The sequence below is a fragment of the Notolepis coatsorum genome, assembly GCF_963971535.1.
Source record: "Notolepis coatsorum genome assembly, chromosome: 13".
Taxonomy (NCBI): domain Eukaryota; kingdom Metazoa; phylum Chordata; class Actinopteri; order Aulopiformes; family Paralepididae; genus Notolepis; species Notolepis coatsorum.
This window is the reverse complement of record NC_140177.1, coordinates 22,690,869-22,716,483: the sequence shown is the minus strand read 5'-3', so window position 1 is coordinate 22,716,483 and position 25,615 is coordinate 22,690,869. Positions and strand designations below refer to the sequence as shown.

Below are 25,615 nucleotides of genomic sequence, written 5' to 3'. Positions count from 1 at the left end.
TATTTTATTGTGACAAATAATAAACAAACTTGAAACTTGAACTTGAGGGGAGGCAAGAATGAGTGTAGTTGTACATGAAGAAACTCCCCCCCTCCTTGAGTTTGACTTGGTACAGTCGGAATTCTAGGCAAAATAGCATATTCTCACCCTGTCTCAGATTCTAGCAAAAAAAAGTACACCGATTAGCAAGTATTTCTAAAACATGTGTAATTTGAACAAACCACCTATACGAACGTATCTTTGATTTAATCCGGTTTTCTTTTTATTGTTTATGTACCCCCCCAAGTTATGCTGCTCCCCCGTGGCATTCCGAACAATGGACCGGTCCGTCGTCGTTAGGCCTTTGCAGTAGCAGGGAGTTGTTTGGCGGAACCTCCGCAAGTTTTCCATTACTTTACATGTGAATGTTGTTAATTGTAACGGGGGACGGCGATTTCTTTTACATTTTAGAACCATTCGCCTCACCGGTTGCTTCGTATATACGACTGAGGAGGATCTAAACCAAGTGTTTCGGGGCGTGGTACACAACTAAAGAAGCCCACAGAAGGAAGGCGTCCTCCGCGGCGACTGGGTCGGTCTTATGATGCCGACTCTGCGGGACAGCACCATGTCGTCCCACCCCGGCGATCACCCGCACCAAGTCCGGGTCAAAGCCTACTATAAAGGGTAAGGGACTCACGTCGCTCTCTACACACCATCCGAGTAGTTTCACCTGCCGACCGGGGGCACGTTGAAGAGTTGGAGAGCTAGCTTGTACCTGCTTGTGCTAACGTTAGCTATAGCTAGCGGCTAAACCAGCCGGCTAACGTTGGACCAGCCAGCAGGAGGAACTTGACAAGACAAGTGAAACTATATCCAGGCGTGTTGTGTTGTTGTTGAACTGGCTCGCTAACGTACTGTACACACAAAGTTATTATTGTTTGTGAAGAACAAGGACGGCGTGTTTGTTATTATCTGACGCGCGGTAGCGAAGCTAACGTAGCTAAGTGAAGTGGTCATCATACTTTATTATGATCTCTCAATCGGAGGTTGACAACATGTGTATCATGGTTTCCAAAGCCTTTTAGACCAGCTAACAGTTAGCTAACTTAAAACAACGATGACATGTTAAGTTAGCTAACTAATACAGTTAGGTAACTGGTTATCTGTTATTGGCTGATGAATTGAAAATGGGGGACCCTGATGTAAACAAGACGAAAGTCTTTCTCTGGTCTGCATCCCCTTAACAATTGTGTGTATTGAACTGTACTGTACCCATTCTGCAATCTGTTAATACAGTTTTCAATCAATCAATGGTCCTGGCATGGCATCGTTGACATAGCCTTCCATTGCTAACTGACAGCGTTGGCAAGCTGGCATTCGTGTGATAATGGCGTGTGAAGGCATGTTGACACAGAACACGGGGGCTACCTTCTTGCTACTTAACAACATGTGTGTGCAGTTTGTTTTGGGTTTATTGTTTCATTCGGTTATGGTAATCATTTGTCACTGAGTAATATGTTTCCATGGCACTCCCTCTCTCTCTCTGCCTGTATGATGAAGCCAGTGATTGTAGTTCAGCCAAGACAGGAATAACGTGTCATACAAGTCACCTCTGCCAGACCTGTTGATGTACTTCCCTCCCATTCCTGTTACACCCAGCAAGCAATGTAATCATGTCTCCGCTTCATGAGCTTCTTACTACGCAAAGAATTCAAAGTATTTCTGAGATTGCAACAACAAAGGAATCTCAACTATGTGGAAAAAGTGCAGCCGAAATAGTCTTCATAGGTGGGTCTCTACTCTCTAGTGACTCTAGTACACACTTCAGTTATGGTTGGACGGAGCCTCACTTCAAGTCAAGCTATTATCAGCATTGTTATTCACCCCCCCCCCCCCCTCCCTCCATAATTTTTACTGTGGGGCAGGCCCAGGTTCCTCCTGGTCTTACTCACAGCCTCACTTTCAGGAACTCGTGACTTGTGTTTTCTTCTTTTTTTTTATACATAGGCTATGTCGTCATATGCAGTTGATTTTACCATAATTGCCATGTTTGTTTGTTTTGGGTGAGCAATAAGAACAGAATGAGACTTTAGACTTTACATTATCCTCCCTGGAGGGGAGTCGTGGCTGCTAAATTCATGTACAGGGGACTGTTAAAGGTTTCAATGGGCTGTTGGGTATCGTCTCAAAAGTGATGTTTTTCATTGTCATTCCTTCTCACTCAGTCTGTTGTCAGTGAGCAGCGCCTCCTCGGCCCCAGCAGCACGGTGGTGGTGTCAGTCCGTAGGAGGCTGTGGCTGTCACTGCTATTGTCTTCATTCACCGCGGGGCAGACACTAGGAGTCAATCACTCACTGACTGCCCCCCCCCCCCCCCCCCCCCCACACCACCAGATGCAGACAGACCGTGGTTATATTGAAGTCTATGAGACACTGTGTTATTGTGGTCGGTCCGCTCTCCCCCGCTGATATCAAGAGGCTTTTATTTCGACAGCCCAAGTTAATAGTTTTTTCTTTTGCCATTTTATAGAACCTTCGATGGAGGGGCACCGCTTCACAGAAATCCATGAAAATTTTAATTAAATTCCAATTGAAACAGGTTTCTTTCTATTTCCTCAAGAGAAGATAATTAGAAGATTATAACGAGTGCGTGGGCGAGACATGGGGCGACATAAGTTCATACAACCGTGCGTCTAACAAATATCAAATAATATTAAGAAATATCATTATGATAATGATACAATTCTGTAGTCTAACTCTTCTGTAGGAGCCTGGGTTAAACAATTTCAACTCGGATCAAATACCCAATATAACCCATCTTTCCTTGTTCAAGTTAGGCTAATTGGTATTGATTTGAGTAATATTGTGATATGAAGGTTTAATTAATCTAATGGATACTATTTAAATTAGGCTATTTTAATGAACTTTATTATGATCTAGGGATGCAGCACGATACCACTTTCTCACTGCCGATAACGACTCAGAGTCACAACCTTTCAGTGTCAGCCGATATCGAATACTGATCCATCTGGGTAGTTGCTATTACTTAACAGTAGTGACTTGGACCACAAGTCTGTGCTCACTGGACACTATGTACAGTACTTTTCAACATTAGAGAGATCTAACGTGCTTCTATGAGTAAAAAATGCAAAAAATCAATAGTAATAACAGTTAATTTGAACTGAAGCGCCTTTCACATAAACCCAAGACGCTTCACATTTTAAGATGAGAAACAGGAGAGAAAACAAGGACAACAACGAGCAGGACTGGATTTAAGAAAAGCCTGAACCATCAGTCTGGATTTAAAGACCAGAGAAGGGACTCAGTGGGTTAACCTTTATTTAACCAGGCAGGTCAATTACAAACAAATTCTTATATACAACGACGGCCTGGTGAGAGGACAAAGAGACGGACAATACATACATCACAGAGGTAAGGAAAATAATTAAAACACACATCAAACAAAACAACCAAATAAAATTACTTGGTATGTAATACATACAGACAAATTGCAGTTAAAAGGCTGGGTGACAGTTGCAAGTGTGTGTAAACAACTCTGCGATATAGTCCTTAAAAGTAGGGGGGATCAACATGTCTATTTTCCAAGTCTTTTGCATCTCGTTCCAACTGCTGGGAGCAGCAAATTGGAAGGAGGTTTGACGTTGCAGATTGAGGCGGGGGGTTGGGGGGGCGTTCCAGGCTCTCTCCCCCACAGTACAGCCTGGTGTGAGGAGTGATGCAGAGGCCAGTGGCAGAGGAGCGTAGCCTATGGGAGGGGGTGTAGGTGTGTGTGGTCGTTTTGATTTCTGCCTTGTTACACATTGTATCAGTTTAAGTATTGCAGAAGTTCTCAGACACCGATACATAGCCTGGTATCGTACCGATATCCCATCCGTAATTTCGATATATATATATTTTTGATCCACCTTTTCTCCCCCTGTTCTGTTTTTTTCTTCTCCCATCCCAATTTAGTCGTGCCAATTCCCCCCTCCCCTTCCTGGTCGTTGCTCGCATGTGCCCCCTACGGGTCGGTTTAGGGAGGGTTGATAGATACTATCGCATGTCCCCTCCGATACATGCAGAGTCAGCCAGCCACTTCTTTTCACCGGCCAGCGCGGACTCTCATTTGTGAGGTGTAACGTGTGGGAGGCTCACACTACCATCTCCCTTCCTCGCTGTGCAGGCGCCCTGACCGACCTGTAGGGGTCGCTGTTTACAACGACCAGATTACCACCCACCGGCTTCCCTCCCGCTGACTCTGCCAATTGAGCCAGTATGACGGCCGGCCAAGCCGGAGGCAACGCTGACAGCCGGATTCGATACCAGTGTCTCACGCGTTGGTGACGAGCGCTTAGTCCGCTGCGTCACCCAGCCGCCCCCTAATTACAATATTTTGACGTTTTTTTTTTCTTTTTAACCTTTTCTCATATTTTTCTGTATTTTTCTCCCATCCCAATTTTAGTCGTTATGCCAATTCCCCCCTCCCCTTCCTGGTCCTTGCGCGCATTTGCCCCCCACTTGCCGGTCTAGGGAGCCCTGAAGTCTATCACATGCTTCCTCCGATACATGTGGAGACAGCCAGCAGCCTCTTTTCACCTGACAGCGAGGACTCTCACTAGGGAAGTGTAACGCGTGGGAGGATCACACTACCTTCCCCAGTTCCCTCCCTCCCTCGCTGTGCAGGCGCCCTGACCGACCTGTAGGAGTCGCTGTTTACAATGACCAGGACCCACCCCACCCGCTGACACTGCCAATTGTGTCAATATGGACGACCGACCAAGCCGGAGGTACCGCAGCAGCCGGATTCGGTCACACTGTCGCTGCGATGGTAGACACACTTAGTCCGCTGCGCTACCCGCCCGCCCTGAAGTAACCTTTTTCCAGTGTAATGAAATGAGCAACATCTTCAAATCTAAAATATCCCACAATTATTGTGCATCTCTTGCATTTGCATCCAGGTCAATATACCTATATTTTCCATTTAATTTCAAACCTTTATTTAAACTCGAAAGGCAACTGAGGTTTCCCACATTTACAGTCATGTTGAGGTTACATACAGAAATAAGCAAAAAAAAACAAATAAAATCATAACAATAATAATACATAACATAACAATGACATTGTTGTCTTACATAATGTCCCAAGTTCCAACAGCTTTCTTCGGTTATCCGTACTGACCTCCTGGTTGCTATGGTACTGTTGTGTAACTTGTGTTTATATATATATATATAATATATATTGAAATAATAATAATGTATCCAATAATATCTATATTGCTGCCAAATAGGTGAAGCCTATGTCGGTTTTACATGACTACATGGCACCCATGCTGTTCTGTGTTAACACACAAATGGTCTTGTTTGAATGTCTCAAATAATCTCAAAAGTATTTAATTGAGTAATTTGATTTCAGATCATGTCTAACAATACTTTTTGCATGAAAAGCAGTGATTGTTGGCTGTGGTTCATCATATGGTGAGATGCTAAATAATTTGGTGTGACAATCAAAATTGTGACAATAAAATACTTTGTAAGATAGGTTAGAACAATCGTACTGGAATATATTGTAAATGGCATTAGTCTCAAGCATTTTGATTAGTGCAACAGTTGTTTTGTTGGAAAGGATCTAAAATAGATTTCAAGTCCGATAAGCGCAGGGCTGTACGTAAACTTTTTTTGCACATAGCACTGGTGCTACAGAGGTTAATCGTTTTGTAGCACAGGCCAAAATCTTGTAGCATGAGTATAAAACGTCTCTAAAATCTCTAAAAACAACCACAATTAGTGCAGTTCTAAAGTTTAAACCACATTCTCTGCTCTATGCGATTCATGCAGACTGTGCTGATGACTGAGTATGACTTAGTTATATGTAAACAATGACTGAGTATTATGACTGTGTTATAACTTATATCTAAACAATGACTGAGTTATATGTAAACAATGACTGAATATTATGACTCAGCTCTGGTCCAGCTGAAGACAGAGCAGAGGAACAGATTGGACATTGAGCATGACCTCAGAGTTGCTTTGAGACTCTTGTCAGGACCAACAACATCCCCAGTTATCCCATTATTCCCCCAAACTTACTGTCGTTATGTTAAGCTAAGAAGTCTTCAGCTGGCTGGACCAGAGCTGAGAAGCCACTTTCACAAAGATCAAAAAGTTTTTGGAAAATAGCTCTTTATTCGATTAACATACAAAAGTGTTTTCTATACAGAGAACAGCAATATTAATATCGGTTAAATCAGAAAATGAGTTTTGGAGCAATTCCATGAAAATGTCAACCTCACCATGAAAAAGAAAGTTATAAAAAATCAAGTCCAATTCACTCTGCCTGGACTGGTTCAGAGAAATGGTATCTCCCTCTGTTATCCATGTGAGGATTGAGGTGTTCACGAATCTGATCAAAACTGACCCAGGACTTGTCCTCTTTGGTTGGAAGTGCAGCGGTAAGCCTCCATAAGGGACATGGACATGTGGCGTTTCTGAACCCTCTGCTTGACTCCTTCTCTTATGGTCACTGCATCCTTCATTTCTGGGGCCTGTCTTGAAATGTCGTCCCTGGAATAATACTAATTTACTTTCTGTTTGGTTTCATTTGGGGTTTCTGTGTTTTTTGGGGTGGGTTTCTTCAAGTTCAAGTTCAAGTTCTTTAATAGTTGTCATACAGAAGTACAGAATACTTTCATACAAAATGCTTCTTACTGTTACGCTCCAGAGACTGTGCTAGACAAGATAGTATCAAATAACATAATATAGCATGTAATTTAGAAGAAGAAAAATGAGGTCACAGTGTTCGGTATAGACATATGTACAATGTTCTGAGTTACCATATAATATACAATACTATGCAGTGTACTAATGTACAGTACTATCTAGTGCAAAGCAGAAATGGGATGAGGTACAATTTTAGGTACAATTTACAGTAAGGTGTACGAGTTGTAGTGCAATCCTTCATCAATAAATATAAAGTGTGGGGAGTGGGTGCTACAGTGTGTTTGTTTAAAGTGGGTGTGTGCTATAAAGTGTGTGGAGTGGGTGCTACAGTGTGTTTGTTTAAAGTGAGTGTGTGCGTGTGGATGTGTGTGCTATGTGCGTTTGGTGGTTGTTGTTGTGTAGTGTTCATTCATTGTTCGTTTAGCAGCCTGATGGCCTGGGGATAGAAGCTTCTTCTGAGTCTTTCTGTGCTCGCCTTGAGACTCCGGTATCGCTTGCCTGACCGCAGCAGTTCAAAGAGGCAGTTGTTCGGGTGACTGGAGTCTTTAATGATTCTCTTAGCCTTGCCCTTGCAACGCTTGTTGTAAATGTTCTGGAGGGTGGGGAGCCCCCCTCCAATTGTGCGTTCGGCTGAACGTGTCACTCTTTGTAGTCTGCTTCGGTCTTGTGCAGTGCTATTCCCAAACCAGGAGGTGATGTTGCCGGTCAAGATGCTCTCTATTGTACATGAGTAGAAGTTCTTAAGGATCTTCTGACTGACTTGGAACTTCCTTAGGCGCCTGAGGAAGTAGAGGCGTTGTCGTGCCTTCTTCACAACACTGTCAATGTGTGTGGTCCATGTCAAGTCCTCGGATATGTAGGCTCCGAGGTACTTAAAGCTGTTGACTCTCTCAACCGGTGCCCCGTCGATGCTGAGGGGGCTGTAGTCCTTGACCCCCGACCTCCTGAAGTCCACAATCATCTCCTTTGTTTTGCTGACGTTCAGGGAGAGGCTGTTTTCCTGGCACCATCCCGCCAGGACCTTGACCTCTTCCAGGTAGGCCCTCTCGTCGTTGGCAGAGATCAGGCCCACCACCACTGTGTCGTCAGCAAATTTGATGATTCTTGTCACGATACTCGGCAAAACAATAACAAATACACATGTAGGCTGAGCAGACGCGAGGGGGAGATGGCCGACAGCAGCCGATTAGCAGTAGGCTAACGTGGACCTGCCTAGACCAATGTGTGAAAAAGTTGTCTGGAAATATGTTGGATTTTAATCAAACAAGGAGTCATAAAATACTTCTGATTTAAATCAAACAAAGGGGTCATAATCGGACTTAACAACACATTTTTGATAGTGTTTTTTGTCTATTTCAGACGTGTAACATCCATAACGCAAAAATCTAACATCCATAACGGCACTTTTTTGTGATTCATTCCTTGAGAGGAAATGCCAGGTTTTCCTTCAATGTGCTTTTTGGGTACCTCAAACCCTTCCCTACAAAGTGATAGTAAACATGTTATTCTTTGAAAAAGATATTCAGAGTTTTCATCATGTGTTCACTGTTCAGTGAGTCCGAAAAGCTTGTCAATTTCCGTAACATCCATAACGCTGTGTATTTTGTCACCTATCTCAAAATCCAAAAGGTCAAAACATTTCTTATTGCAGGCTCATCTTTATCTCAATAAGTGTAACAAAAATGTGTAAATTATACTTCAAACAAAGAGGTCCTAATCGGACTTAACAACACACATTCGCAATGTAACATCCGTCACTTGCAATGTAACATCCATAACACTTGTAAAGAATACAAAAAATAAGACCAGAATGACTAATTGTTGCTAATATGTCATCTTTATAAAAGTTAGATTTGCTTAGGAAGTTTGGTTGACATTGCATTCCAGATGCATGTTTTATGACAACTTTTCCTGGAAAACGTTATGGACGTTACATTGGCTGTCCCATAAAGGGGCATTATAACAGCATGCTTCACCTGCCAATGGAAAGACACAAAGTACATAATTGATTCACATATTGATACAACAGCCCTTCATGACCAAAGGTGAGGTTAGAAAAATATCGGTTGATTTATTTTTTTGCCATTCTGGCCATTCAGAAAGTCATACAATTAGGTTAATCGAAAAATAAATGTTTACATCATTGTGTCTCCTCCTGTAGTGTGAAAAAACATGCATTCTCATAAATATTACGATCAAATCTATTTTGTACTTCAAAATATAGACCTTGATGATACATTTGAAATTGGTTTGGTTATGATCATGTTATTTAAATTTTTTCATGGTGAGGTTGACATTTGCATGGAATTGCCCAGAAGCAATATTCCATTTACTTTACTTTTAGATGGATTTTCAGAAAATAGGGCTCCGGGCTTAAGAGGTTAAAGGTGCTACAGATAACATTCAGCCACTAGAAACTAGATGTTAACACATTGACTGCCACACTGTTTCCCCATATTTGTGTGCCAGCGTTGTAAAGTATAGGGATTTTCACTGTGCGTTGCGGTGTTTGCAGGGCTATATCTATATTCTATATTATAGCTATGGAGACAATACTATGGCTCATTTGACATTAACAATCCATCATTCAACATGTGAAAAAGAATAAATGTTTTCATGTATACATCTCCTTCGTGACTCTCTGTTCTGCGTTGTGTTTGTATCAACCCCTGTTAGTAGTACATCCGTTAGTCATAAGAAACGACACTGCAACGTGATCTCTTTCCTCAGATCCTCATGTTTATTTTCATAAACATAGCCTCAGTACTAGATGTAACCCATTCTGTATTGTCATTGTTCAGTCTTAATTCTTCGTCTCCATCATCTCTTCTCTCATTAGTCCAATGGTTCTGGGCCTCGTTGTTAGCCAAAACCTTCCCGTCAGCCGGAGCTATTGATGTCGTGGCACTCCATTCCCCTCCCCTACCCGGCGAGGGTGAGGAGGGATTTTCAAAGTCTCTGTCAACACGACTGCTCGATTCCGCCTCGTGTCTTAGTCTAACCTTACCCGGAAGAAACTCGCATCATAACTTCTTCCCCCTAACAACAGGCCTGCCCCCTCTCCTCGTTACTATGTGCTGCCTCAAGAGGACGCGACCCTGGTCAGACGCCTCTGGTTTTAGCTCCGCAACGATGTACTCACTTTTAGCTATTATGTTTGTTTTTGCTACTTTTTTATTTAAAGCAACACTGGCGGGTACGTCATACGACCGTCAGACACTTATGGACTTGAACCCCGGGCTCAAAGAGGAGTTTGGAGACACTTTTGACCTAGAATGGCCAGCAGAAATCAGACGGGAGAATGGCGGCAAAGAAAAGAACAAAGGCGACGGCAGGAGGAGACACAGAGGGAGACGAGGAGGTATCAGATTGAGACTAAAAAGAGCTGCTTACCGCCCAGCAATTCCATCCATCTTTCTGGCGAATGCCCGTTCGTTGGAGGGTAGGATGGATGACCTGAGAGCGAGGGTTCGGTTCCAACGGGAGATGAGAGACATCAACATTATATGTCTCACAGAGACATGGCTCACGTCGACGACCCCAGACAAAAGCGTCTCTCCCTCGGATGCCTTCACAGTCTTACGTGCAGATCGCAACGCTGGCTCAGGAAAGACCATCGGCGGCGGAGTCTGCCTCATCACGAACAATTCCTGGGTTAATCCCGAGGGGGTGCAGGTCCTCTCAAACTCGTGTTCGCCGGACCTGGAACATCTTTCTATCCTATGTCGTCCGTTTCACCTCCCGAGGGAGTTCACAGCAGTCGTCATGACTGCCGTGTATATTCCCCCACACGCGAATACGGGCAAAGCGCTGGGCGAACTACACGATCATCTCAACAGACACCAGATCAAACACCCAGACGCAGCGATGGTAGTGGCCGGCGATTTCAACCAGGCCAACCTGAAGAAAGTGATGCCGGCCTTTTTCCAGCACATCGCTTGCTCCACCAGAGGGAAGAACACACTCGACCACTGCTATTCCCCGTTCAAAGCGGGTTACAAGGCAGTAGCCGCTCCGCCATTAACGGGGTCCACAAGCTCGAGCGATCATGACTCCATCTTGCTATTTCCGGCATATCAACAGAGATCACGTGACGCCGTCGTGTCACGTGAGACAAAGAAGTGGACCGACGAATCAGAGGCCACGCTAAAGGGAGGGGGGGACGCTCTCTCGTTGTCGGAACACAGTGTGAGAAGAGCATTTATGCAGGTGAACACCAGGAAGGCTGCTGGCCCAGATGGCATAACAGGACGTATACTCAAGACCTGTGCCAACCAGCTGGCCCCTGTGTTCACCGCCATATTTAATCAATCACTGGCGGAGTCAGTGGTCCCTGCCTGCTTCAAGATGTCTACCATCATCCCTGTGCCGAAGAAACCCTCCCCAGCATGTCCAAATGACTACAGACCGGTGGCACTCACCTCTGTGGTCATGAAATGTTTCGAGAGGCTGGTCAAGGACCACATTTGTGCCTCCCTCCCCAGTGATATGGACCCTATGCAATTTGCATACAGGACAAACAGGTCCACCGACGACGCGGTCTCCCAGGTACTGCACAGCACCCTCTCGCACCTTGACCGTCAGAAGGGGGGCTATGTGAGACTGTTGTTCATTGACTACAGCTCAGCGTTCAACACCATAGTCCCCACCAGACTGGTGGACAAGCTGATCGAGCTAGGTCTGAGCTCCGCCCTGAGCGCCTGGGTACTGGACTTTCTGAGCGAAAGACCCCAGGCGGTCAGGGTGGGGGGTCAGACCTCCAACACCATCACCCTGAGCATCGGGTCCCCCCAGGGCTGTGTTCTGAGCCCCCTGCTGTACTCACTCTACACACACGACTGTGTGGCCAAGTTCAGCTCCAACTCCATAGTGAAGTTCGCAGATGACACGGTGGTGGTGGGGCTGATCTCGGACAACGACGAGAAGGCCTACCGGGAGGAGGTTGAGGTACTGGAACGCTGGTGCCAGGACAACAGCCTGCTCCTGAACATTGGCAAAACCAAGGAACTGATCGTGGATTATAGGAGAGGACAGCAGGAGACACACACACCACTGATGATAAACGGGGCTACCATGGACAGGGTGAGCAGCTTCAAGTACCTGGGGGTCCACATCTCAGAGGACCTGACATGGTCAACACACATAGACACAGTAGTAAAGAAGGCGAAACAGCGTCTCTACCACCTGAGACAGTTAAGGAAGTTCAGAGTATCGGGGAAGATACTCCAGTCCTTCTACTCAGGAGCTGTAGAGAGCATCCTGACCGGAAACATCACTGCCTGGTATGGAAACAGCACGGCACAGGACAAGAAGGCCCTACAGAAAGTGGTGCGCTCAGCCGAGTGTACCACGGGTATTGCACTACCCCCCCTGCAGGTTCTATACAACAAGAGGTGCAAATCCAGAGCCTGCAGGATAATGAAAGACCCTCACCACCCCAATAACAGCCTGTTTCAGCTGCTGAGGTCAGGCAGACGCCTGCGAACCCCAGCTACTAGGACAGAGCGGCTTAGGCTCAGCTTCTTCCCCCAGGCCATCAGAGCCATGAACAATGAACATTGAGTGCTCAGAACATTGAACTGTCCACACACAAGCACACATGAACACACACACGACACGCACACTGTGCACGCTCACACACGAGCAGCCACTTAACACTTTAACATGAGCGGGCACACACTCATGTCGCACACACGCACACTTATGGCCAAAGGAAAGGACACTTTAAATTAGAATAACAGGAACAGTGTATTGCACTACCAAAGCTAACTAGCATGTCACACATGCTCTGTAAATAACTATGTACAGATACCGAGATGTCACTCCATGTTACCTGCTACCTGTTACTGCACAATGTTGTTTTCTTCTTTTGATTCTATTATATGTACCACTGTATTGCACATCGTTGCGGGCAAGACCACCCGCATTTCATTGTATACCTGTATGCCGTGACAATTAAAACTCTTGACTTGACTTGACTTGACACTGCCATGGCAACGGCTCTTTGACCCAAATCACTATAGCAACGGCGGTGTTGATATTCCTGCACCTCTGTGGTTACACTGCTATGTGATGAGTACTGTCCAGCGCTGCTGTAGACAATGACCTTGGCTCGCTGTTTATCTTTGGGCTTGAGAGCTCAGCTGATAACAGGCCCTCATCTGCAGTCTGACTGGAGATGCACACTGTCTGCCGGCTACTTTTAAGATCTATAGATCCGTCTGAGTAAATGCTGTCGCCCACCGATATATATATACATTATATACACATTGAAAAACAGAACTTTCTTCAATATGCGACCAAAACGGTCGCAATTTCGAGCCCTTACTAATTTAGTGACTCATTTAGTGACACTTGTTCACCTTTTCCTTACCCTGCTGTGGTAGCATGAACGGATTTTCCTGAGGTGCGCGAGAACCACTAGCTGCAGCTTCAGTCTATTTGTCATCTAAAATGGGAGAATATTAATACAGTGAAAGGCTAAGCATTAATTTTTCATTTAGCTTTTCCTAGTCAAGGAATCAAATAGTCTGCTATGGCTGCATGCATGGTGCTAACGTTATTGTTTTAAAATGCGCAACTGTCGGAAAAACATGGCATCGATAAGAGGAATCGATAGTCATGTGATTCCAGGAATCGGACACTTGGGTTCTTGATTCTCCTTCCTGTCTTTACTACTAAGTAATTTCCTTGCTTATATTACTACCTACTATATTGATATGTCTATACTACTATGAACTCAGTGTTTCCCACAGGATTTTGTGAGACTGTGGTGGGTGAACCATGCTCCCCCGTAATTTTTTTTTTTTTTGTAAATTTTAAAGTTAAATGCATCAATCTTGAGAGCAAAATAAAGAGGCCAGATCTATGATGAACTTTGTGCTCAAAACACAAAATCTACTAGAGCAGTGCTTCCCAATCCTCTCCTCGAAGCACCCCAGCCGTTCCATGTATTTGTTCATTTCCACCACCAGCACACCTGACTCCACTTAACAAGCCCTTTATTAGTTGAATCAGGTGTGCTGGTGGTGGAATTTAAGATGGAACGACTGGGGTGCCTCGAGGAGAGGTTTGAGAACCACTGGTTTACTTTTTAGGAAAAAAATATATATACTGGATTACTATTACGACTACTACGACTGCCAATACTACTGATACATCCCTATTGGCAAACTTTATATTTAAAAATATATAAAAATAATAATAATAAGAAAAGATATTTAAATCATAAAAATAATATTTTTGGTTCATTATAAAACGGTGGCGGGACAAATTAGACCGCAACAGTCTAGGTAATTAATGGGAAACACTGACTGAAGACTGTAGCCCTCAAGTTCGACACTGTTTGACGAACAAAGTTACTTACCCTTAGCTGCCTGAGTTGTACCCTTCCTGCCCACTTGTCACTTTTGATAAAGGCACCAGCTAAATTACTAAATGTAAAATCTTATCTATAGCACCTTTTAAGCTCCCAAATATTGAAATTGTTATCGGAGCCAAGCCTCTTTTTATATGGGTCAATATGAGTCGCTCCGGTATTCCACCGAGCATGTGCCCTGGTTTGAACGGTCAGCTCTGAGGTTTTAACGAGGTTCAAATGGACTTTCCACTGGTGTGTTCCTGTGAAGCCGTTCACCCTCAGCTTTTACTTGACAGTAAATGGCCACACACTGTCAGCACTTCTCCAAAGTACACGGTTGACGCACAGCCCAGATAATAGCCTACAAGAACAGCTCATTGTCCCAACGGAAGGCCTTGTAAATAACTGGCGGTGCTTGACTGAAATCATCTCTCCCTCTCCTTGCAACTGGGTCACCTGGTAATTGGAACAAAGCATTGTTTTGCAGTGTTGCCAATAACTAGGCAGGAACAATTAGGTTAGCTACAAATGTCCCCCTTTCAACATGTCACTGACTTGTGTACACGTCTGTAAATTGGCCAACGTTAACTCGACGGGAAATGCATAATGCATGGGCTTGCACTAATTTACAAAACCCTCCTTGGTCTAACCTAGAGTTGTTCCGATACCGATACCAGTATCGGAAATGCCGCCCATACTGCCTAAAATGCTGGTATCGGTATCGGCGAGTACCCTCTAATGTTGCGCTCCGATACCATATGACGTAATTTATCAACACTGCAGACGTTGGGTTCTGTAGATATACCCTACTCGCTGAGTGAGCATTATAAAACAAACGTGTGCTTAATCGACCGTGAATTAAAGTGTCAATTGCCATTTTAACAGCAGAGCAGATACTTTCTTAACACTTTGGGTGCCATGGGTTAAATTCATTATATACCATAGATTGCCAGCTCTATTTGTCTATGGAGAAGTACCCCTTCTTTGCATGGCTATAACTTTTTAAATTCTATTGCTACATTGCCATTATTAGGGCCCATTCAAAGTCCTATATGTATTGTTCATTGTGTAGCAACGTTAAACTTTTTCATTCACATATTCATAGTAAAGTATGGTCTAATGTATAAGTATGTTTTCATCTCTTTCTGCAGCTTTCTCCAGAACGTGATCTATAGCCCCAAATGCATTATATTGATGATGAAATACAGTTTGATGGCAATCGGGGCGATATAAAAAATTTCAATTGGACGTACTTCTAGAACGATCTACGTATGATCTGATGATGACCGGATGGGCGGGGGATCGTTTATAATTCCGTGGGCAGCGTTATATCATTCATCTAGTGTGGGTCATATGTTCATCATAACAGTTTATATGGAACACGTTCAACAATAACGCTGAATCTTACCGAATCTTCCTCGCGCCGTTGGACGATCAGCGTGGTGTAGACCGTTTTCGATTATGGGATGTTTATCCTGATGAACCATTTCCAGCTTGTATAATACTATATACGTCCAAATCATGTTGTTTATCGAGTTATTGGCAATGGATCGCTATTATATTGTGACGAGCCAGAGTCCCGGGACATGTACCGAGTGCCCGGAAGTAATATGGCCGACCAGCACAACCTCCACAGCACTTCCTGTTTGGCGATTGCGCCGATCGGCCACCAGATGGCGCTCCTGAACCGCCAGAGAGCTCAGTGGGTCCTCCTGGTGGATCTCAGGCCAGCGGAGGGGAAATATGAATCCGATCACAGATTTTTGAAATATTGATATTAAAGACGCTGTAAAGCGTCCTTCGGCAACTTGAGCATGGCCGGGAATGACGCTGTAAAGCGTTTCCCGGCAGTTAAAGTGTTAAAATGCCATCGTCCCGGCAGAGCGCTGTTGACGGGGAGCTCTGATGTTATTAGCATTAGCTGAACAGCTAACCGAAAGCTAGCATTAACTAACGTTAAAGGTTTAGCCATAACGTTACCTTGGCTAAAGTTGGGGCTATTCATAATCCAGCAATAATGGCTGCAGACCTGCAAGCAAAGTACAGCAGGTTGGCAAAGGAGTATTCCAAGTTAAATCACAATGTCACCAGTAACGTTAGTTTTTCCATATACCGGTAGCTCTGATGCTAGCTAACCTAGCTCACGGTAACGTCGTCATTGCACAATTGCATGTCGCGTACACAATTAATGACATGTTGTGGACAGCCATATCGGCGACAATGTTTAGCTTTTAGTGCCAAATGATAAGAGTCTGAGGCGGAGTCTCAAAAGAGAATGTTGAATATTTATTGTGCAAAAATCACAACAACAGAGCCTCTGCTACTAAACGGAGCCTTCTTGTGGAAGCAAGTGCAGCAACGAATAATGTCCGTGTGGAACTAATGTGCCAACAACCTTTCCGTGGGTGAACTCATTGAGATAGTTTTCAATTACTGATACTAATACTAATCTATACAATCACCTGTTGTTGAATAAAACTTTATAGTTATTACTAAAAAAACAGTATATAAACAGTAGCTGTATTTAAAAAAAATAAATAAAAAAAATAAAAAATTTATAATTTATATAATCTTTTTATTTTTTTATTTTTTTAATGTATGCACTGGTATCGGATAAGTATCGGTATCGGCCGATACCCAACGCTTAGGTATCGGAATCGGATCGGAAAGGAAAAAATGGTATCGGAACATCTCTAGTCTAACCCCTCCTTATTTGATACACCTGTTAAAATTGTCATCTACTCCCTGTAACACCAGAGCTGCTCACCATATCTCGCTAGATGTACCCCGTGTTAACACTTCCTTTGGTCAATCCTCCTTCCATTTTGCTGCACCCAGGAGTTGGAACGAGATGCAAAAGAAGTCTTTATTTGTCATGCAGATTTAACACACACACACACACACGATAGGCGACCCACAGGAACACACACACACACACACACACACACTAGGGCTGTCCCCGACTAAGGATTTGGATGGTCGACTAGGATTGGCCAAAATTAGCTGTTAGTCGACTATTGGTCGGAAAAAGTATAAAATTTTTAAACTTATTTTTTATTTTATTCTTTTTAAATTTTGTATCATTCCATTTGGGCTGTGGGGGGTGCTTAATGTCTGAAGGAGTCGACTGAAGGCTTCTTGTCCTCTGCAAAAGCATGCAATTGGTCCACTGATGGATACATCTTGATATTTGTCTAGTCTAGTGTGTTCATTAGATGGGTGAAATCCTTTTTCAGTGCCTCTGTGCCTGTTTTCGTAGGCAGTTAGCCTCTGGTATGCGTGCCATTAGCGTTAGCCACGCTTCTAGGCCTATTTTCTTTTGGAAATAATGATAAAAAAAAATATATATATATATAAATATTTCAATTTTTTATTATATTCGACTAAGAGGTTGGCCAGTCGACTACGGCTCCTTTCGACCGATTAGTCGACTAATCGATTAATATGGGTCAGCCCTAACACACACACATGCACTGAGTCGCTGAATGAAATGTTCTCTGCACTTCCCATCCTGTCATCCTTCCCCTCAAGGGCAGCCGGGAGCAGACAAGGGCTGCAGCATGCGCCGCACCCGGGGACCAATCCAAGTGCTCCTGTCCGTCTTCGTCAGGGATGCGACAGCGTTAGCGATCTGTTGTGCATGTTTTTCCATTGGGTTTATCTCATCGGGAGGGGAAACCCTTGCGAGCACGGGGAGAACATGCAAACTCCACACAGAAAGGCCCGGGAGATACCCCATCTGGGTACCTGGCAACCTGGTCCCCAAGCGGGAATCTTCTAGCTGTGAGGCGACAGTGTTAACCACTACACCACCGTGCCGCCAGAGAGGGTATCGGTGTCTGAGAACTTCTGCAATACTTAAACTGATACAATGTGTAACACACCAGGAATCAAAACAAAACGACTGTTGTCTCAAAACTCAATTAAATACTTTTGGCGATTTGAGACATTCAAACGAGACCATTTGTTTGTCAACACAGGACAGCATGGGTGTCATGTAGTCATGTAAACTGCACAAACATGATAACTGATCTGGCGTCACACGTCAGCATGACATAGTGTTGGATTCTTGGCAATCAGCCAATCTCATCTCATCATCTCCTCCGTTACTCTCTGTTGTGCGTTGTGTTTTTCTTGCAACCCCTATTAGTACATCCATAATCAGAAGAAACGACACTGCACGTGATCTCTTTCCTCAGATCATCATGTTTATTTTCCTAAACATAGCCTCGTCATCAGATGTAAACCAGTTCTGTATTGTCCTTGAAAAGTCTTTGTAAGAGATGCGGCTAGGTGGTGCAGTGGGCAAGGCGCTCACCACCAATGCAGCTGGGTTCGAGCCCAGCTCTCCGCATTGCTATTAGCTTGGCTGGTCGTTCATACTAATACAATTGGCAGTATTAGGGGGTGGGAAGCTGATGAGTGGGGATCGGACGTTGTGGACAGCGACTCCTACAGGTTGGTTGGTGCGCCTGCGCAGCAGAATCAGGAAGCGACGGGGGCGGCGTGCCCTCCAAACGCAGACCCCCGACGCTGAGAGATCGTGCTGTGCAGGTGAAAAGATGCGACTGCTGCTTCCTCGAGTACCGGAGGGGACACGTAATGTAAGGCTTAGTCCACATTGCAGCCGGCTTGTGGGAGGCATGCAGGGCTGTACGCTAAGCTTTTTCACTAGGGGCACTATTTTTTAGGGGCAAATTTTTAAATAACAATTTTACCATTATTTATATAGATTGTTTTTGATTTAAAAAAAAAAAAAAAAAAAAATATTTTATATATATTTTTTTTAATAAAATATATATATTATATAATCATACTTGTAGTTGTATTATCTGCGAGACATCGCCACCACGCAACAAGTCTAAATGCTCGCTATATGCAACCAGCTCCACTGTCTGTGTGTACTGAGTAGCCTCCAGCTACGGCCAGGATTCTCCGGAGCTGCAGCTGGGCCCTATACTGTAGGGATGTGCATCTCCTCACTGAGGCCGATGCGATGTGCATCTCGATACGGTGCCAACGATACGATACATTAACGATACATTTGAAGCACCGGGCGATGCGATATGATTCACCCCCTGTTGAGATACGATACGATTCGATACGATTTGATTCAACACGATGCAAAATAATAATAAATAATACAATTTTATGGTATGACAGAGGATTTGGTTGTATTCCTTATATGCAGCTTATATTATTATTAAAAATAAAAGAATCTACTGTAAGACAATTTATATAAAAACTCTTGGGTGCCTAAAGAAGACTTTTGCATAAACTGTCTTTTCTATCCACTTTAGCTAAAAACACACGAGAGAGAGAGATATATGCCGTAATATTTTATGATGAACATTTTTGTATATACTATATTTTACAATGATATTTTGTATGTACTTATATCTGTTTGTAATCCATGTTTATGTTTAATATTGCTTTGGCAACATGTAGAAGTACGTCATGCCAATAAAGCCATTTGAACTGAGAGAGAGAGAGAGAGAGAGAGAGAGAGAGAGAGCATGTTGAGCAATTCTATTCATGTCTCCTCGACTTCCACCGTTTGTTGATAACTGTGACGCGGCTCTCGCCTTATATGTAGTAGCGAAGCAATAGTATCTGCTGTGTGTGCAGTCACAGTGCACTGCTGACAAGTGGATGAGAGGAAATTATATCAATGCATCGGTTTTTGATGATGCAAAGACGCTACAACAAGATGCATCGCGAGTTCAGCCTGACATTTTGCCGACGCGGGGACTTATTCCACCGGTGCACTTGCCCTATCAGAGTGAGTGCTCAGTCGATTGTTCCCGCTGATCATACCTGCTGAGTGCTCACTGCTCAGCTCGCGTGAGTGACGTCATCACACGCCTTGGATAATTTAGGAGTGAAATGCGAATCCAAGGCTTGAAAGCACTACTCGCAAGCCCGCCCCCAGATAATATTTACCAATCGCAACGGCCAATTAAAGGGGCAATTCGCGACGATATCATCGCAGTGTACAGCCCTGGCATGGCCTAACAACGTTCGAGACAGGGGATGGTAGAATTGGACGATACGAAATTGGGATGGGAGAAAAATAGAAAATGGGAGAAAAAGTAGATACAAAAAAAGTCTTTGGAAGAAACTAAATTCATTATTCTAATGATCTTCTGTTACCCCGCTCGGTGGTCGTCGTGGCCTAGCTGTTATCCAAAAGCCTGTCGTCGTGGCACTTCAGTCCTCCCCGCCACTCCTCCCTGCGAGGGAATGGGGGGGGGGAATCGTTTCAAAGTCTCTGATCAAGCTTCTTCTCGTCTGGGCGTCGTATCTGAAACTAACCTACACTGCAAGAAACTCACAGCTATAAACTATAGTCCTTAGCAACGGCTAACCCTCCCCTTCGTCTTGTTACTATGTGACACGCTGTCTTCTTTGACCCAAATCAACGGCCCATACTCTCTCTCTGACCAAAACCCATGCCTGCTCAGTGCTTATCTAGTTGTTTATGGTACAAGCTGCCGAACGACCTCGGAGCACTGGGCTCTGCTTGCTACCGTGGAGACACAGAACTGACTGCCCTACTTTTAAGATCTATAGATCAGTCTGAGTAGATGCTGGCCTGTCACCCACCGATATACATTATATACACATTGAAAAACATAGACATCCTTCAATAGGCTTCACTTATTTGGCAGCAATATATTATTGAATACATCATTATTATTTCAATATATAAACACAACAGTTAGAGCTGCCGCGATAACGATAGGTTATGTAGATAACCTAGTTATATTAGTATTGGCTGAGCGTCCCGCTCTGAGCCTTACGAGATACTTCTATCTCCTGTGATACTTAATGTATCTCCCACGAATAAAAAACACATGCACCCCACCTGTATGGGGCCCCGCCCCTTACGGTGGCACCACCCATATAACCATGACTCTGGTCATGAAACACCCTTCCTCGCCAAAACCCGTCCCAGGAAAAGATCCCTCAAGAGGGAACTCAGGGCCGCGCAGAGCGGGACGCTCAGCCAATACTAATATAACTAGGTTATCTACATAACCTATCGTTATATATCGTATTTGCATCGCGTCCCGCTCTGAGCCTTACGAGATAATGGGGAAGAGCGGGCGCGAGACCCGACAGATGTACCCCCTGAGGACCCGTAAGCCCACATCAAGGGGTGCGGGGAGCCCTGTCACCCCATCCTCCCTAATGAAGGGGGGGCGCAGTCAACTCCACCTGAATGCGAACAAGAGGGAAACTAGAACCCCTTGAACACACCGTACAGGCGGAACCACGTGTGACTCAACACACTGTGGCCCATACCCATACACTCCTGCTACCCGACCAAAGGACGGGAAGCAGGAAAGGCCACAGACCCCAGAACCGCCTGGGAGACAGAACCCCCGGTCATGTCCATGAGGAAAAACCTTACAAAGGAGCCCGGGGAGGACCATGAAGCTGCAGCATAGATGGCCTCCACCGAGGCCCCACCCAGGAGAGCGGCAGAGGCAGCCACCCCACGAGTGGAGTGCGCCCTGACGCCCCCAGGGGGATCCTGCCCAGCCAACGTGTAGCAGCGGGTAACACCCTCGCACAACCAATGGGACAGGCGCTGCTCCGACAGTGCCTTACCAGCACGAGCCCCACCGTAACAGACAAAAAGCTGGACGGTAACCCTGAAATCCTGAGTACGGCTGAGGTAAATCCCCAAGCACGGACTGGACATGACAGGTGAAGGCCCGCATCTAACTCACTAGTGTGAGGAGGAGGACGAAACGCCTGAACCACAATATCCCGGGAGCGGAAGGAACTCCGGATATTCTTAGGCACGAAAGCAAGATCAGGTCGCAGAGTGACACCGCAATCGGTCCGAAAAGACCGGCACTCTGGACGTACCGAGAGAGCACAGAGCTCACCTACGCGTTTAGCGGAAGTGACAGCCAGAAGGAACGCGGTCCTGAAGGACAGCTGTCCCCACGGCGCCTGCTCGAGCGGCTCAAACGGGGCCAAGGACAACCGACCGAGGACCAATTGAAGATCCCAAGTCGGAGCCAAGGAGCGTTGCACCGGCTTAACGCGTCGAGCGCCAAGCAGGAAACGCTTCACAAGAGGGTGGCTGAACAAGACATCCCCTCAAACCCCTCATGATAGGAGGATATAGCTGCTGCATATACCCTCACCGTCGAAGCCGACAGTCTATCAAGGAGAGACTGGAGGTAACCAAGGACAGCATCCAGGGGGCAGGAGACTGAGTCCCGGCCCCCCGCCTTACACCACACTTGGAACATACGTCATCTGCCCGCGTAAGCGCGACAGTGGAGGGAGCATGCGCATTCCAGATGGTAACACCATCAGGATCAAGAACCTGCGCCCCTCAACGTACCCGTCCCAACAACTGACCTAACGGATGTACGGGGAAGAATCCCTGGCGGCACGGCATCGGTTCCAGACCTGCCTGGCCATGTCCAGACGCAATCCTCACCCGTCAGGATGAGGGCCGCCCCGCGACAGTACACCTGCACCCACATTCTCCCTGCCGGGAGATGGACGCCCATAGCCAGCCGCCCGCCGCCTGGTGCAGACAGGGGGAGCGTACTCCTCCCTGTCTGTCGATACACGACACTGACGTCGTATCGTCCGTCCTGATCAACACCATTTGTGGACCAGAAGGACCGCTTTCAACACCAACACATTGAACGTAGCGCAGACCGGGCAGCATGGTTTGCCAGCTGCCCCCTACTGCGTTGGCCCGACGCATCACCAGCGAGGGAGGCGTCGGTGAAAACGCGACGTGAGACAGCGCCGTAACCGTCCTAGGACGGAACCTCCCGAGCGTGTTGACAACACGCTCTGAGATGGATGCCCATAGCCCTCCAACCGTTGACTGGGAAGAGGAATACTCTACATCCAGTCTACAGCAACCCCAGGCTGGTAGAGACCTGCCTGGTATGAGACCTGACGATCCACCTTGACCGCGAAGGACCAGAACGTCATCAGGGCAGAACACTCCGTAACCCCGGACGACGCAGAGGCCCCAGTGCGGCCTCCACGCACTTGGTGAAGATGCGGGGAGCCAGAGAAAACCGAACGGCAGCCTCTGGTACTCATACGCTAACCCTGCAAAGGAAGCGTAGGTAAGCCCTAGGATGGAAGATCGGGGATGCGCATACGCATCCTACAGGTCTATGGAGGAGAACCAGACCCCCACCTGACAGTGTTCAACAGGTAGGAGACGATCCAAAAAATGCTGAACCTTCCCATGGGACAGGTCCAGCCTGGGTCTTACACCCCTCCCTCCCGACTTCTCGGGCTGAGAACACCGGGAGGAGAACGCCACGACGATGGCTTGCTTCGTCCACAGAGATTGGATCTCGTTGACCAGAGCTGTCCCTGCTGGAGACCCCGACAACAGGGTCTGTACCAAACCTGAAAACGGGTGGGGTTGTGTAAACACAAGTCCCCGCCTCACCGTTCTCTCCATCTACCTCGACATATGGTACTGCCGTAGTCATATGTGACAACACTCCCAACGCACCCGCCGTCACGTGGCGCAGGTCCGCCAGGAACTGTAGATAGTTGGCCCGGTCCCCCCGCTGTGCGTAGACAACCCCGGAACCGTGCGAGGAGCACCTGACCCTGACATACCCACGAGGCAATCGCACCCAAGGGGGAACCCCGACAGAAAGGGCCGATCTGATACGGGGGGCTTCCGATGAAAAAAGCCCCCCCACTGAACACCCCTCCAGAACATGCTGAAGGAGTTGTTCTGCAGCCGGACATGCAAGGTGTAAGGCCCCCATGGGTTCCTACACACCATAGCCCTGCAGTGATATTACTACCACCCCAAACCATGTGAGCTGCGACCACTTGCCAATATTTCAGGAGTGGGAGGCACCAACATGATACCTGGCCTGGCGAAGGCGAGGCCGGGGAAGCCCGCACTGTGTGCCTCAAAAGGTTTCGAGCCCCCCTGCTGACAACACTTAAGTTGACAGACGTAACACCAGGCTCAACCAACACAGTTCAAGGTGTGGGAGCCGCTTGACAGCACAACATTCTCATGGACAGACCCAGGCTCAGCCATCAACTGGGTGTCAGCCCCTGTCCCCATGAGAAGCGGAAAAAAAGGGGGGCCGCCCGCGCATCAACGAAGGCACGCGGCCCGCAGCCAAAGGAAACAATCAGAGCCCACTTCTTCCGCTGGTGTTGGGGAAGGGAGTGATCGGAGAGCGGGCTGCTCGCGGCAGGACGGTGACGGCTTGTTTGTTCAAGCCGAACCCATCCTACATGGCCGATCCCTCGGCCGCCAAGGCTGTCGGCCTTGTGGACACCTGTCGAATCAACGCCCAGGATACCCCTGGCGGGGGAAAAACATGGCCGCCTGTCGAGGACCCCGTCATCGCCGCTGACGAGGCCGTGCTCTCTCTTCTTCTGGCTGCGCGGTGTGAGGCGGTGTAGGGCCTAGGACAATACCGCCCGCGCTCCAGCAGAAGACCAAAATCCCCTGCGGAGAGGGGAACCCTGAGCGGTTATAGCTTGCGGCTGGGTCAAAGCTAATAACGTCAACAACCTCGCGCAATGTGTCGACGTCGGCTGGCCCTCAAGGCCCCTCCACCAGACACCATTTTTTTAATAGAAAAAACCCACAATTCGAACACAGTTCTAATCGTTGCCAATTCCATACCGTGGCGGTACAAGCCTTAACAGCCCACCAGCCACTCGCCAGGCCGACCCACCCATGGTGTCGGCCGGGCGGGGCATTGTTTCAATATATCAAAAACAAAGGACTGACGTTAACATGGAGCACCAGTGGTGATTGCAAACAGCACCCTCCACTGTGGTGTGCACCATGAAAGGGTTAAATGAATAAAAGAGCTAAACCACAAACTGTAGAATGAGCGAACCCATACACACAAAGTTTAAGGGGAGACGGACCAGACCCGTCTTCATTAAAAATATTCACAACAGAACACCAGCCCTAGTTTAGCCCATTTACCAAAAAAGGTAAACAAAGCCCCCCCCCCCGCACTACTCCCCCAGTATACCGATTGACCGTCAGTATGAATGGTTTGAGAGGAGAGAAAGCTGTAGCAAGACAGACCTTCTCATAGCAGAGTGACAAAACGAAACAATAGCCCCCTACACAGGGCCGCCCCAGGAGGTGGGGGGCCTCGCGTCTAAAAACGCACAGGGCCTCACATTTCTCCCAGGCGGCCCTGCCCTTATACTACTGCAGCCTAACGCCAGGCAATGTGGGACCCAAGACAACAATTGCCTGTGCACAGACACGCAACATGTTTATCATGTCGGCTGGACCCATAGCCCCACTACCCGACGCCAACCCAGATGGGAACACCGTTCAACAAACCCCGCCGGAACACAAGGTAAAATACCTGGCTAGGAACCTAGCCACGACCTACCCCGTTGTCAACCCATTTACCCGAAAAAGGTAAATAGAACTCAAAAAGCCCCACAACAGCTACCGACTGACCTTCATTGATGAACCGGGCAAGAGGCGGGAGAGTGACAACATCTCACGGCGGAGACATTAAAACAGCATAGCAATTAGCAGT

General features: G+C 46.4%; 1 protein-coding gene across 1 annotated transcript in view; it reads left to right on the top strand.

Moving 5' to 3' along the window:
- The first annotated feature begins 317 nt into the window (after positions 1–317).
- The window catches only part of prkci (protein kinase C, iota), a 123,302-nt gene continuing 98,004 nt past the window's right edge, over positions 318–25,615 (top strand). The window contains exon 1 of the mRNA XM_084327913.1: positions 318–666. Within this exon, the coding sequence (XP_084184039.1) occupies positions 581–666 (86 nt within the window). The 5' untranslated portion in view covers positions 318–580. The remainder of the gene's footprint in view (positions 667–25,615) is intronic.